Source organism: Carassius gibelio, chromosome B2, assembly GCF_023724105.1.
Source record: "Carassius gibelio isolate Cgi1373 ecotype wild population from Czech Republic chromosome B2, carGib1.2-hapl.c, whole genome shotgun sequence".
NCBI classification, from domain to species: Eukaryota; Metazoa; Chordata; class Actinopteri; order Cypriniformes; family Cyprinidae; genus Carassius; species Carassius gibelio.
This window is the reverse complement of record NC_068397.1, coordinates 24,929,941-24,943,683: the sequence shown is the minus strand read 5'-3', so window position 1 is coordinate 24,943,683 and position 13,743 is coordinate 24,929,941. Positions and strand designations below refer to the sequence as shown.

At 36.4% G+C, this 13,743-nt stretch overlaps 1 protein-coding gene across 4 annotated transcripts; it reads right to left on the bottom strand.

Annotated features, from left to right (window-relative positions):
• Positions 1-247: 247 nt before the first annotated feature.
• On the bottom strand, positions 248-13,522 carry LOC127950493 (guanylate-binding protein 1). 4 transcript variants are annotated; one of them, XM_052547590.1, is made up of 11 exons: positions 13,386-13,522; positions 12,779-12,975; positions 7,964-8,091; positions 7,666-7,775; positions 7,341-7,534; positions 6,699-6,941; positions 6,287-6,564; positions 5,554-5,766; positions 3,231-3,333; positions 1,093-1,286; positions 248-854 (listed from the first exon to the last, which is right to left on the bottom strand). In XM_052547590.1, exons 2-11 carry the CDS (start codon positions 12,969-12,971, stop codon positions 633-635), a joined length of 1,878 nt encoding a protein of 625 aa, XP_052403550.1. In that variant the 5' UTR covers positions 12,972-12,975; positions 13,386-13,522; the 3' UTR covers positions 248-632. The 4 variants fall into 4 exon arrangements, with proteins under 4 accessions (XP_052403550.1, XP_052403552.1, XP_052403549.1 ...); XM_052547592.1 differs by lacking the exon at positions 13,386-13,522 and adding an exon at positions 13,184-13,349; XM_052547589.1 differs by lacking the exon at positions 13,386-13,522 and adding an exon at positions 13,090-13,332.
• Between the last annotated feature and the right edge of the window lie 221 nt (positions 13,523-13,743).

The following is a 13,743-nucleotide window of genomic DNA, read 5'->3' as shown; positions in this document are numbered from 1 at the left end:
CTTGCAGTAGATAAACCAAGTAGATATTTTTATTTTATTTTGAGCCCCTTCAATCAGGAATGTACAGCCATGTTAAGAAACAGACAAGCTTCAAGCTTAACATTTCTTCAGAGGTTTATTTCAATATAAATATACACTCAATGCCAAAGACACAATCAGCCTCAATCAAAAGGAAATTTTATTATATTTCAAAGAAAATTCAGTCACCACATTTAGCCAATAAGGATTTCCCCCCCCCCCCATATAATTACAAGCAAACAAAAAAAAGTGAATACACTCTAACTCAGTTTAAGAACATCCGACATCTAAGCTAAACCTTTAAACACAAAGAAAGTACCACACTATTGTTTGATGTCAAAGCTGTTACTGGACATAGACATCAGCCATAATTTAGCCACAAGTAAGGGCTTTTAACTGGAAGGTTCTCAGGAAGATTTACATAAGGAAACACTGATTTTGTAAATCGTTTTAACACTACGTGGAAGACAGCAGTCACTCTGATAACAAAAGCTTTGTTCATAGCTTATAACAAATTTAGTTTCCTTATCAATTAATACGGCGTATAATATGAGAATAAACTACATGCATGTATGTACGTATATGTTAAGTATGTCAATAATATATGTCCATTTTCAAAACAGTTTTGAAAACATGGACAGACCAATGCCAGCTAATTTAGGAATGAAACCTGGCAACAAAAAAGTTGCTGCGGTGCCGATACCATCCATAACCTTGCTCACCGTGGAGGGTTGGGACGTTTCCTGTTTATTCATGTCTGATTTTAGGCTGTCAATCTCACGCTGCATCCTGGCAGCCTCCTGCTGAAAGCCCTGCTGTAGAAGAGCTTCTCTTTCCTGCAAAACAAACGACAACTGAATTTAGAAAGTCTACTCATAAACTTGACCATAAACAGTGTTACATTTCTATTCCAAAAACAGTACATTACAATAAACCTAGAGTATTAAGCAATTAATTCTAACAAGCCAAACATTTACAGATTCTATTGGTATTACAGACTTTATGTACTCCTTTAAGCACAGCATTAAACATTTATTTTCTGATTTCTTTTTCTTTTTTTCTATTCCGCTTCACCTTCAATTTAGCTTCCAGGACTCGTTCATTGTCTCTGATGATCCTTTCCTGCTCTCTCTCCATCTGATGAAAGATCTGCTTCACATGCTCATCATGGGTTCTCTGCATGTCTTTAAATGCTTGCTCCTGTAACTGGTTCTGTTCCTCTAGACCTTTTTGCCGCTGCTCAAGAATTTCATTCTTCAGTCTTTGCACTGTATTGAAAAACATGTCACGTCACTTTCACTTTCCATGTTTTTCTTTTTTTAAAAGGCATAGGTTTAGACTATATACAAAAACAGGTATTTAGTAATGAAATCCTAATGTACAGCTACTAAACAGTATATTAAATGGTTAGGTTACCCAAAAATGAAAATTAGCCCATAAATTACTCACTCTTAAGTTGTCCAAGGTGTATATTACTTTCTTCTTTCAGACGAATCCAGTCGGAGTTATATCAAAAATTGTTTTTGATCTTTCAAGCAGTTTAATGGCACTCAGCGGGTGTCGATTATTATGTTTTAAATATGTTTATTTTTCTTACAAAATGCATCAATTTGCTACAGGACGACTTTTGTAACCCCCCGGAGCCATGTGAGAGAATTTTTATTAAGGATGGGTGCTTTTTATTTTACTTCTTTTGGACTGATGCACTGCAACACCTGCTGACTGCCATTTAACAGCTCTGAAGATCAAAAACGATTTTTTATATAACTCCGACTGGATTCGTCTGAAAGAAGAAAGTCTTATACACCTAGGACAACTTAAGAGTGAGTAATTTATTGGCTAATTTTCATTTTTAGATGAACTAACTAGCAGTGATGGGAATAACGGCGTTATAAATAACGGCGTTACTAACGGCATTACTTTTTCCAGTAACGAGTAATCTAATTGATTACTCTTCTCATCTTAATAACGCCGTTACCGTTACTGCCAAAAAATGCGGCGCGTTACTATAACTGATGATGAAGCTGTTTTTTTTTTTCATCAGACCAACTAGATCTCTGAGCGAGAGGCAAATACTTTTTTTTACTGTTCTTCCTTGGTTAGTGGGCAGAGCACGAGACAAGCGCATAAATGCTGACGATTGGCTGAGGTAGAGTAAAATTTCATTGTAAGCCAATCAGAGGTAGAGTTGGGCGGGTTTTCGAAAGCACGCATAGTAGTGTTGGGAATTCGGCTCTTTTGACTCAGCTCACTGAAAAGAGCCGGCTCTTTGGCTCACAAACGGCTCTTTAAATGACTTTGACTATAATATTTCAATTTTTATTACATAATTATTTAATTTCTATAGGCTAAATTTGAAAAAATAGAGTTGGCTCTTCAGATATGCGAGCCAGCTCCCGAAGTTCAACTAAAAAAGCCGGCTCTTAGAGTCGGCTCATTCGCGAATCGCGAACGACTCATCAAAAGCTCATTCGCGAACGAGTCGATCCATCATCACTAACGCTCATTCGCGAACGACCCATCATCGGACAGGACAGGACACACAACGAACAACACAAGCCAGTCAGTCAACGAGAGACAGGTATGGCGACGAGCCCAAATAATCCAAAAGTAGCCTTCTCTAAATAGAAGTATATACATTACTTTTTCCTTCAAGAAATTAAAGAAACAATAAAAGGAAATATCAAAAGTTCCCAAAAATCTATCGTGTTATTTGCATTGATCCACTATATAAACATAATATCTACATACATGCCATTTGATTGGAGGCTAGTCTCACTTTGTCCCACAGCAACTTTTTTTTTAGATGTGTGTACAATGTTTCATGTTTCTGTTAATAATGTATTGTATTAAGTGTCCATTTCATTATAATATTCAGATTTATCATAAATAATTGAACATGCACATGTATTTTAAGTTCCTTTAAAGAGGGGTAGAGGTGGGGTCACGTTTGAGCATTTAAAATTTAATTTTACTTGAAAGTAACGCAATAGTTACTTTCTTAAGTAACTAGTTACTTTAAAAATTTGTAACTGAGTTACTAATTTAGTTACTTTTTGGAAGAAGTAACTAGTAACTGTAACTAATTACTTTTTAAAAGTAACTTGCCCAACACTGCTAACTAGCATTCTTCTGTGCTCTCATTTATGTCCTTGTACTGTCTTGTATATCATTAGAAGCCTTGAATGATAGATAAATAATATGATAGATACCCTCATTCTCCTGTTCCACCTTACTGAGAGATTGGTCAGCTTGTAGAATCATATTTCCAGCATCTTCTTTTGCTCTCAAATATGTACTCAACACTTCTTCACACTGTGAGGGAAAATACATTTCTAATCATTTAAAATATAATTGGGAGTTTTGTTGTGATTGCAACAAATCATACTTAAAGGGTTTTCCCAAATATATAAACTTTATCATTTACTCACCCTTATCTTATGATAAACCAACATGGTGTTAATTTTCCCATAAGGAATGTTGATGCTACTATTTTCCATAAAATTACAGTTTGTAGTTACCATGGCTTTCAAGCTTGAAAATGAAAGCATTTAAAAGAACCATAAAAGTTGCCCAGATTACATGTGTACTCAGGGCTCTGAAGTACAGAGGTCGGGCCGGTGCAACCAGCCTTTCGAAGGGAAAAAATACTTTTATAGTTTAGACATCCATCATTAGTGATGAAAAAAATTGCCGTGCTGGTGGAAACAACAAGAGACCATGCTACTGCGACTGTCAAGAGCAGCTCTAAAGTGTTTAGTGTCACACAGCAGCAGCGCAGCTGAACAGTTCTCCGTTCAAATACACCCAATAGGCCGCAAGGCACCGGCAAAAGTAATTACAATAAATGTGACAGGGGAAATCGTAAGGAGATATTTGAATTATTTACTAATAAACTAGTGTTTTCTGAGTCAGTGTTGCAAGGATGCGGTTGCTGAGCCTGACTTGTTACCTCCTCATTGGACGTGCCTTTAAAGAGAAGTGCATCTTCATGGATTATAATTAAAATGAAAGAGTTTTTGTTTTCGATTAGTTTCATTTTGTTAAGTAGTCATTTAAAGTTTTCTATAGATATACTTATGTCTGTGAGGAATGTTTTCACTGAGTTTCGGTTCATTTGTGTACTCCTGTTAAAGACAGGCAGAAAGACGGCAGAAAGCACATTATGTTTGTTTTCTTTATTTTATAAAAGCACAGCGTTTTTTTGATATTGTGAGTGTACACAAATAAAAGTAGACCCTTTGCCGTTATGAATGATGTATTACTCTTATGAGCAACAATGATGGCATTATCTACTGAAAAAGATGCAAGTGATCATGCTTGCGTCTCCATGTCCTGAAGCATCTCCGCACAAACTATTGGATATAGCTCGCATTTATCTAGGTTTAACGTTTAAACATTGTTGTATGTTTAAACAGTTTTATATCTATAGATTTTATTTAAGGCAAGTCGTGATTATTTGAGAGGGCTAAATTTATCAAACATAGGTTCACTGTCTGCCGCTTTGTCTTTATTTAAAAAACAAACAAACTAAAACTTATATTTAACAAACAAAAACAGCTCTAAACGTTTTTCTAAATTAAGTAAAAAAAAAATATATATATATTATTAAAAGCTATTTTAATAGCTGAAACAGTAGTATAAGCCGTTTAGGGACTGTTTTGCTGTTTAAATCAGACAATAGAGCATTCCTTCATTCAGGCACAGTGGAAGATCTGATAAGAATCAGTGTAGAGGGGCCAAGTTTGGAAGATTTTTTTGATGCTAGAGTGTGACCAGCTGGTTTAGCCAATGCCAAAGATCAAGAAGGCCAAACTACAGGAGTTGGCCATCTGAGGGGCATGTGACTGCAATGGAGGATAGTCCAAAAGACAATGTTCAGTTCGAAGCTTACAGTAATTTAGATTTTCTTTTTATTTCATTTATCTTGAGATGTTTTAAGTTAAAATTTCAGCTCAGTGAAGCATTTTAAGCACCAACACTTTTTCAGTCAGTTACCTTTCTTGTAGAATTGTGCTTAAAAAAAAAGTTAACTTGTAAAAATGCGGTGTTAAATGCGATGCGGTCGAAATTTTGGGTGACAACTTTTGTACTAATTTTGGGTGAAAGCTTTTGTACAGGTGCACCTAAGAAAAAAAGTGCAACCAGTGCAAAAAGTTAGTCTAGAGCCCTGGTTCTATATCAGTTATCTTCTGAAGCAATATCATAGACTCATCAGATAACTTGAAATAAAGCAAATCAGTCCATTAGTCAATCATGCTGGTGTTAAGGCTGTTTTTTTTTTTTTTCAAGGTTTCAAGTTTGACAGCCCAAATCATTACAAACGTCTTTTTTTTTCATATAAAAAGAAATGTGAACATCCTTCAGAAATGTTTGTTTTGTGCCTTAAGGAAAATAACAACAGCACACAGATTTATACGTTTTAGTTTCATGACTGTTACCACGTCAGCATTAAATAATAAGAGCTGCTAGATGTTGTTTTGACCTCTTCCGGAACAATTAAATGTGAGCAAAGCCTGCATGTTTGAACTGTACCATTATTTGTGAGTGCGTTCTTGCTCTGTAGTCACTGGTCAGATGACTGAGAGTGTCCCTGTACTGTTGATATCCTCCAGGTTTTAAGTATGATCCGTTAGAAATGCTTTTATCCAGCTTATCAAACACCTCATGCAGAATCTCCTCACACTGCATGCGAGACGCTTCAAGATTCTGCTGGCACATATCTTGATATTCATTATGAATCTTCCCCTAAATCATGAGAAGAAGACAGAATATTGTACACCGAGTGAATCTCCATTACTTGAATCACCATCATCAATACAAGAGTAGTAGAAGTTATAAAGGTTCATGAATTTAAATACTTTAATTAAATGTTTTCATTGCACTACACAAAAATGCATTATATGTAATCTGACTATTAAGTTCTGTAATATTGACTATTAAGTTCTTTTAAATGAAATTTTTTAAAACAACAGGCTGCAATTTTCTTGTGTGCATTTGTGCATGCATTTTTTTACATAATGCAAATTTGTTGCAAAAGAAAAGGATGTTTCTGACAGTTCTTTTTGAAGTTTCTGTTGAGAAATGGTCACAGCATTTTGTAATGAATGTGTCCAGTTCAGTTCAAGCATTATCAACTGATAGAAAGGTAAAAATGATTTTCTAAGACACAGTATAGTTCAGATTTCAATTAGAGTTTCAAGTTGATCTAAGTAGTTTCCCTGTTTTTCCCTAGTTTTTTTTGGTCTGTATTTAGAAGGTACTTTACCATGAGCTCTTGATGGTATGTCTTGTCATTGTCATTGAAGGACAAGGTGATGAAAACTTCAATTGCCTTCTTCTCTGCATCTGTGTGGATGTCAGACAGCTCTTCTGGGTGCATTGGAAGCTGAAGCATGTTGAACATCTCTGTCATGTAGAGCTGCAGGGCCTCCTCCACTGCACGGACATTCTGGATCTTAGCCAGAGACACCACTGCGTTCTCCAGACAGGGAACCTTCCCGCTGCGAATCGCCTCAACATAAACCTCAGCAAGATTACCCAGAGCTGTCAGGAAACACAACTCCATAGTTCAGTCAACTGTATGCTCTTTTATACACAGTCCACTAATCATTGGATCTCAGAAGAGAATCAGAGCTGGCAAACTTTTTCTCTTTAAGGGATTTTGTGAAGGCACACACCTGTTCCAGTAATTGTACAGCCTCCAGTGACTGTTTTTGGTTGTGCATTGTTGTAGATGTAACAGCAGAAGGTGTTTGCCTGCTCAAGAAACTCTGACTCCAGTTCTTCCTCATTCAGCTGCTCCATTCGCCTCATGTTTGGCGTGCTAGCAGGTCGAGGGAAGACAAAGCACTTCCTCACCGCAAAGAATTGCCGCAAACAATTACGGGGCAGGTTATACCGCACAGTCTGAGGTGAACAACCTAAAATAAGATAATTATGAAATCATAACATATATTGAATATATTATATTTTGATTGCTAATTTACTGTATGTAATGGACACTTTTATGTTATACGAAACTGCTATATAAACTGCTATTTTTGCAATGTTAAAATACATTTTTCTATCCTGTTTTAGTAGGCCATTTGTAGGTTGATTTGCACTTTTGAGCTTTCAAGGTTGCCGTTTTCTTTTATTTCAGCAGTGGCTTAGCTCCAATAGTTAGAATGTGAGAAATAAGTTTTGAAAGCTTGTTATTTCTGCATTTTTGTCTAATGACTGATGTTTTTCAACATGACAAAAATTGTCTGTGAGAGCATATATACCTGTTAGTAATAGAATATGTTGTGTATTTGTTTAATGTCAACACTTTATCTCACCTGTTTTGGGTTTCAATGCGCCCTCCAGATACTCATCTGATGTTATTAGTTCATCTCCCCTTTTCAGTTCCAAAGTAAAGTCACGAACAGCCCACACAAACGATGGAAAAACTCTCATGAAATCAGCCGACTCTTCCTCATGTTGACCCTCTTTTGCCTTCACACGAATGTTCTCTGTAAGCTCTGTAACATAGCTACATTCAGCACTGTTCAGGAAGAATAATACTGGTTCCATTTATTAACTGTGTTCATTAACTGCAAACTCTGTTTACATCATATACTCTATGTGTGTGTGTGTGTGTGTGAGAGAGAGAGAGAAGGATACTGCAGCTTTTCCAGTGCCGTGTTATCAATGACTCCTAAGCTGTTGTACACTAGAGTGCTGCTGAGAAGAACAGCCAGACAGAAGATCCATGTGTCATGTTTCTCATCCCCCTGAAATAGTAAAATTTGTGAGTGTCAGTAACTGGCCACTTATTTATATTTAATAGCAAATAATTCTGTGCAGTGAATCTTCTCATCTTGTGATTAATTAAATGACAGTGAAAGCATAAGGTGACGGCAGATGTTACTGCTATATAGAGATAACATTGCTAAAGATGCTTTGTGATTTTCCTACTCACCTTCTCCACGTCTCCAAGTCCCTCTGTATCCAGCAGCACAAGAGTGTGTCCTTTGTTATTAGGGTGAGGGACACACCACATCCAGATGCCTTTGGTTTTTGATTCAATGGTGCTGCCGAGAGCAAAGCCTGAGACAATCAAATTATTAAAGTCAATGACATATGTGACCCTGGACAACCAAACCAGTCCTAAGTAGCACAGGTAATAGCAATAGCCAACAATACATGATATGGGTCAAAATTTAATAAAAATTATTTTATGCCAAAAATCATTAGGATATATAGTAAAGATATTTTTGATATATCAAAACATAAATATATCAAAACTTAATTTGTTATTAGTAATATATATTGCTAAGAACTTCATTTGGACAACTGTAAAGGCTATTTTCTCAGATTTTCATAGTTTTATCATAATTTTATATTGTTCTGTCCTAACAAACCATACAACAAGTGAAAGCTTATTTATTCAGATTTCAGATTATCTTTTAAATAAAGTCTAGATGCAAATCCAAAATTGAAAAAAATATTATCTTTGTATTCACGTTGGTTTTCTCTGAAAAACATACTGTTTCTAAGAATACTGACTCTGTGATATCTTCTCTGTGACATAATTTCCTCTTTCATGATTGTCACATGCGATTGCGAACCACATAATATGGTTTCCTGCATGTTAGGTAACATAACCTGACAAACATTTTCAGAATATAAATATTATTTTCTCTATTTCTTGCTCTCTTTAAGGAATAATGATAACAATGATGCAAAAACTGCTGAATGATTTCAGCCTTCTAGCTGTGTGCTTATTTTTTTTAATCAATGGTTTGACAAATATGCCAGTTACCTCGGACAAACATCACTATTTAATGGTGAAAATGCAGCATCATTCATAAGTTTTTAGTTACCGATGCCATTACTGAAGTGCTCAGTCATGTTTCTGTGAGCGGCAATGACAGATAATGAGTTACTGAGATACAGTATTATTCACTGCCTTATGTAATCTCAACCACTCCAGGTTTTATTGGGCAGTTGTTATGACTGAAGACTGTGCATGACTGTAAACATCACGTTTCTTTTAAGTGTATCTATCATTTGTGTCTTTGTGTGTAAAATATTTTTAATGAGAGAAATATTTACTGAGTACACATATAATTAAAACTTTTTTTCTACATTACCATCTCAGGATAGCTATACTATGTTTACTTTACCCCATAAAAATCTAAAGACATTTTAATTTAAAGACATCTTTTCAGTAAATTAGTTTTAGAGCACAAAATGAGCACAAAAAGACACTTTATTAATATTTAAACTTTTGCTATATTATCAATTGATATTTATTGTTTACATGTATGAAATTATCGCATTATAGTACTGTTTTGCACATACCAAAACTATTTTATCACAGTTTATTCGCTATAGTTTTGAAAATGGTAATAAAATATGACAAGAACTCATAGTTAAACTGTGTCAGAATAAATTAATCTTGATAATGTCAGATAACTTTGATAAAAAGGTATGTAATGAATTAGGCTGAATAGCTGTCAGCTGTTAAATTAAAGTGCATAATTAGATAACATCAAACAATTACCCAGCAATGCTTAAAGGGTTGGCTCAACCAAAAATGACAATTAGCCCATGTTTCCCTCACCCTCAAATCATCTTTTAGGTGTCTATGACTTTCTTCTTTCAGATGAATCCAATTGAGAGTTATATAAAAAGAATTATCCTTGCTCTTCCAAGCTTTAGAATTTGAGTACGCAGGTGTTTTGATGTTCAAGAACATTGGAGGATTTCGTCCTGAGCCGAAATTATGGCAAAAAGAAGACCCAGTTCTGTTTTTCCGTGACTACAATTGCATTTAACCAGGTGGGCTCATTATCTTTGCTATGACTGCTTCTCTCGTCTCCTCTTCTTTCAGTCTGCCCTGTAGGTCCAACTGGATAAACAACTGGAGTTGCATCGGGCTTTAAACGAACTGTGCACTCCCCTGGAAATAATCCAATGCCATCAAAAACATCAACGTATTTCTCCAGGATGGATTTGTCCTCTTTAAGTGCATTTACAGAGAGCACTAGTTTAATTAAATCCAGGTCTAGGCATGCTTTGAGACCTTATGTAGGCGGTGCTTGCGTGCTGACTATGTAAAAGTTTATCAGTTTATCTGTGCTTGTATATGCACGGCAAGAACATTTTTGTAAAGCAGAACGACTACTTTCGCCAAGTGATTGCGTATTCTGCATTTGCCACGTTGTTAACCTTTAACAGGGCATTTCTCAGACGGACCGTGAACCTGGTTACCACAGTAACAACAACGTCATTGCTGCTCAGACGTGAAGCTTTCATTCCAGCCTTCCCTCTTTCTGAGTGATGACAGCGTGCACGGCTGTATGCGCTGTTTGCAAATGTTCAGGGGCGGGTCTACGTGGTGGCCAGGGGGGGCACCGGCCCCCCCTGAAATTCGATTGGCCACCCCAGGTGCCCCCCCTATAAGATGTCTTGTGATTGGTGAAGTTCGCGATTCAAAGAAGTGCAGCGTCTTCAGAGAAACAACGCTCGTCGCGATATTGGACTTAATTAATTAATTCTTGACCTGGGTCTTCAGTCTGTGATTAACTCACCTCGTGTCTGACAAGTCTTCGGGTTCAAATTATTCCTTAATCACGTGACAGACCCATGCGCTATTTCTGACATTTCTGTCACTGTGTTTTTGTTAATGTTTCTTGAGGATCTGTGGTGTTATTATTTTATAAATAAATAAAACCTTTTTATAAATAAAATATTGATTAATTTGTCTTTTTGACTGTCTATCAGTAAATAAACACTAGGCTATATAATAATATAATAATCCAAGTATTCATAGCCTAGTTTAATTTTTAATCCATTTTTAATAATATATGTATAAGATGCTTGCTCAAAAAGGACATAATGACATAAATTAAAAGCAAACAACATTTTGAATCCTAAACAAGTAACACTACAGTTCTATAGTCTAATCTGAAGAGTGAACTCAAAAGACATAAATCATACAACACGGTCATTTTTGAAGATTAGAATCCACTGTAAAAAAAAAAAAAAAAAAAAAAAAAAACAATCAAAGTGATGTCGCCGTCATAGAGACGACTCGTTCTTCCCTAGTCACATTAAAGATTCGTCGTTCAAGAACGACACATCACAAGGCACCAAACAAAGCAAAAGAGCTGGTAGGTAACCTTTAAGTATGGTTTAAAATGTTTGTATGGTTTTCTCAGATCAATGTTTTTACCCAGTCAGGCTCTGCTCGCGTTGGTCGTGGTTGATTTCAATCGAACGTTCAGTCAAGTTTAATAAAACACAATAAAAGTAAAATACGCTGGGGGGCTATCAAACAATAAACAGTCATGTTGATTTGCATATTTTGTATCAGTTTATTTTGTGACAGTGACCACATATAGCAAGATTGCACCAAATGACAATATGCACAGAATGTTCCATAATAATAATTGTCTGGTGACACGTTACTTGTTAATGCATGAGAGTAAGTCAGTTAGAGAGTCAGTTAAATTGTCAGGCCTAACTTAACCATTTACACATGAAATGTTGTGGATGCATTCTGTGCATTTCATTTTTTTTTTTTTTTTTTTTTGAGATTGAGAAAAATAGACACACATAAGTGTTTCTTTTGAAGGCAGGGAAGAGAGCAGTGGCAAGCCATGAAAAGAAGTAAAGATATAGGGAGTTTCTTTCAATGAAAAAAATAAATAAATAAATATATGGGATGACAAAAACTAAATTAATCAAAAATGTGCTTTATTACTGCATTTGTTTACAAGTAACTTATTCAAGTTAATAATAATAATAAAATCAATAGGATATACGTAATACACTGTAGAATTTCGCTTTTTTTTTTTTGGCCACTGGCGGCCACCCCATTAGGAGGCAGTGCCCCAGCATGGCCCCCCCACTGAAAATGCTCTAGACACGCCCCTGCAAATGTTTTCAGCTGAGCTATCTACGTCTCGTGTGTGTGTGTGTGTGTGTGTGTGTGTGTGAGGTTTTGGCATGATTCTCACTCTATACATCTATGGCATTGTCTAGCGTTAACGTTCAACAGCTTCTCTCGCACTCGCGGAGAGTGAATGCCAAATACGATGCTATGTCTAACCATTTCCTCGCTGTCTGCATAAGCAGTCTTTCAGTAATAGTCTTAGTTCGGTCACTAATTGCTCCAAACCTTCGTAGGCTCCTTGTACTCGCTCATGAAACTGACATGTGGCGAAAAAATATTCGTTTTGGGTATCACATGCTTCACTTTTTATCCTAACCACAGGAACAAATAACTGCACTTTTCAACTTCAGCTTTTTTAATGAACCCGCGAACACGAGCTCTGCGTGCTGTCTCAATTTACGCCATGCATTCGGTAAATTAAACGATTCCCAGTTCATATGCGTAGCTGGAACTCCTGTAAAATGTTCATTTACTTTTCTTCGGACACAATGTATTCTTTGTTTAATTATTTTATTGCACAGTGCGTGTAGTTTCAAATAAGGAGACGAACAGGGAGTAGGGTACCAAATACATCTTTGAGCTTTAATCGAGTGCCTGCAACTGTCTTCACATGTGACCAATCTCTGCTGATACACGTCAAAATCTTTTTTTTTTTTTTACTTGTGTCGCATCCACAAGTAAACAACTATTTAAATAAAATAGGCTACATCTGGTGTCTGTCTGAATAATATTTGGTTTGACTTTATTCAGTTAATAATAACCTCATAACCTCATTATAATAGCATGTAACAGTTACCGCACATAAGAATGACTTCAAGCATTTTCTCTCACCGGACTGTTGTCCTGCCAGGCGGTTCATGAGGTAAGATTTGCCCGTACGGTAGAGTCCCACCACAGACACCACCACCACCGGCTCCTTGATCCCATCCAGAATGTCTTTGGCCTCTTTTCTCACATGCAGCTGCCCATTTTCATCATTTTCAATGAGACACACCGGAGCGGACATGAGCCTGCCACACGCCATGACTCTGCAAAAGAAAACAACAAAGCACAACAACGTCAATAGCCAGTAATTTCAGAATTACATACAGAAACATAAAAACATATATAAAATTACATTTAAATTTGAATACATAACTGACAGGCAAAGAAGCTGATTATAGCCTATCGTTAGCAAAGCGACTTGGTTGAACAGCAGAAAGCATACATGGTTCTTAAATTTAGAACCGCACAAACCCGATGTTCCGAGGCTCCTCCCGTCTTATATTTGTGTCTTTGTTCCTAAGATATTTGCCATACACTCCCTACACCGAGAGTGAAAGTGAAAGTATGCTGCTTCAATTCACTGAAATAACGGCTGCACAAGCTTCTTCCCAGAAATCACCCGTTAAACAGAAACCGCTAAACATAGACCCTGGGTTCAGGTGACCAGACGTACCGTTTTCCGTGGACTGTCCCGGTTTTTAGTGTGTCCCCGTTTTACACCACGTTAAAAACAACACGCAAATAAAAGTAAAAGCCCGAGCAGCCAACTAGCAATCGTGATATGATTGTTATTTTAACCAGCAGAGGGCGCTGCGAGCTATATACTTGTTGATCGCGCGCAGATAGTGAGAAAGTCCATACATGGTGGTCAAAATGAGCCTAAAATGCAAAATAATAAGCCTGATTAAGCATAGGAAATATACATTTCCAAAGCTTAAGCATAAAATTTGAAAAGTTCAAGCATAACAAGTTGAAAAGTAATTACTGTACTTGGGTTGGTTTAACGTTACAGTTAGAAAAATATTAATCAT

Coding starts and splice junctions, on each gene's coding strand:
- LOC127950493 (XM_052547590.1), bottom strand. CDS start 12,971: ATGGCGTGTGGCAGGCTCATGTCCGCTCCGGTGTGTCTCATTGAAAAT. Junction 7,776..7,963: donor GACTTGGAGACGTGGAGAAG/GTGAGTAGGAAA, acceptor TTACTATTTCAG/GGGGATGAGAAACATGACAC. Junction 855..1,092: donor TCCTGGAAGCTAAATTGAAG/GTGAAGCGGAAT, acceptor TTTGTTTTGCAG/GAAAGAGAAGCTCTTCTACA.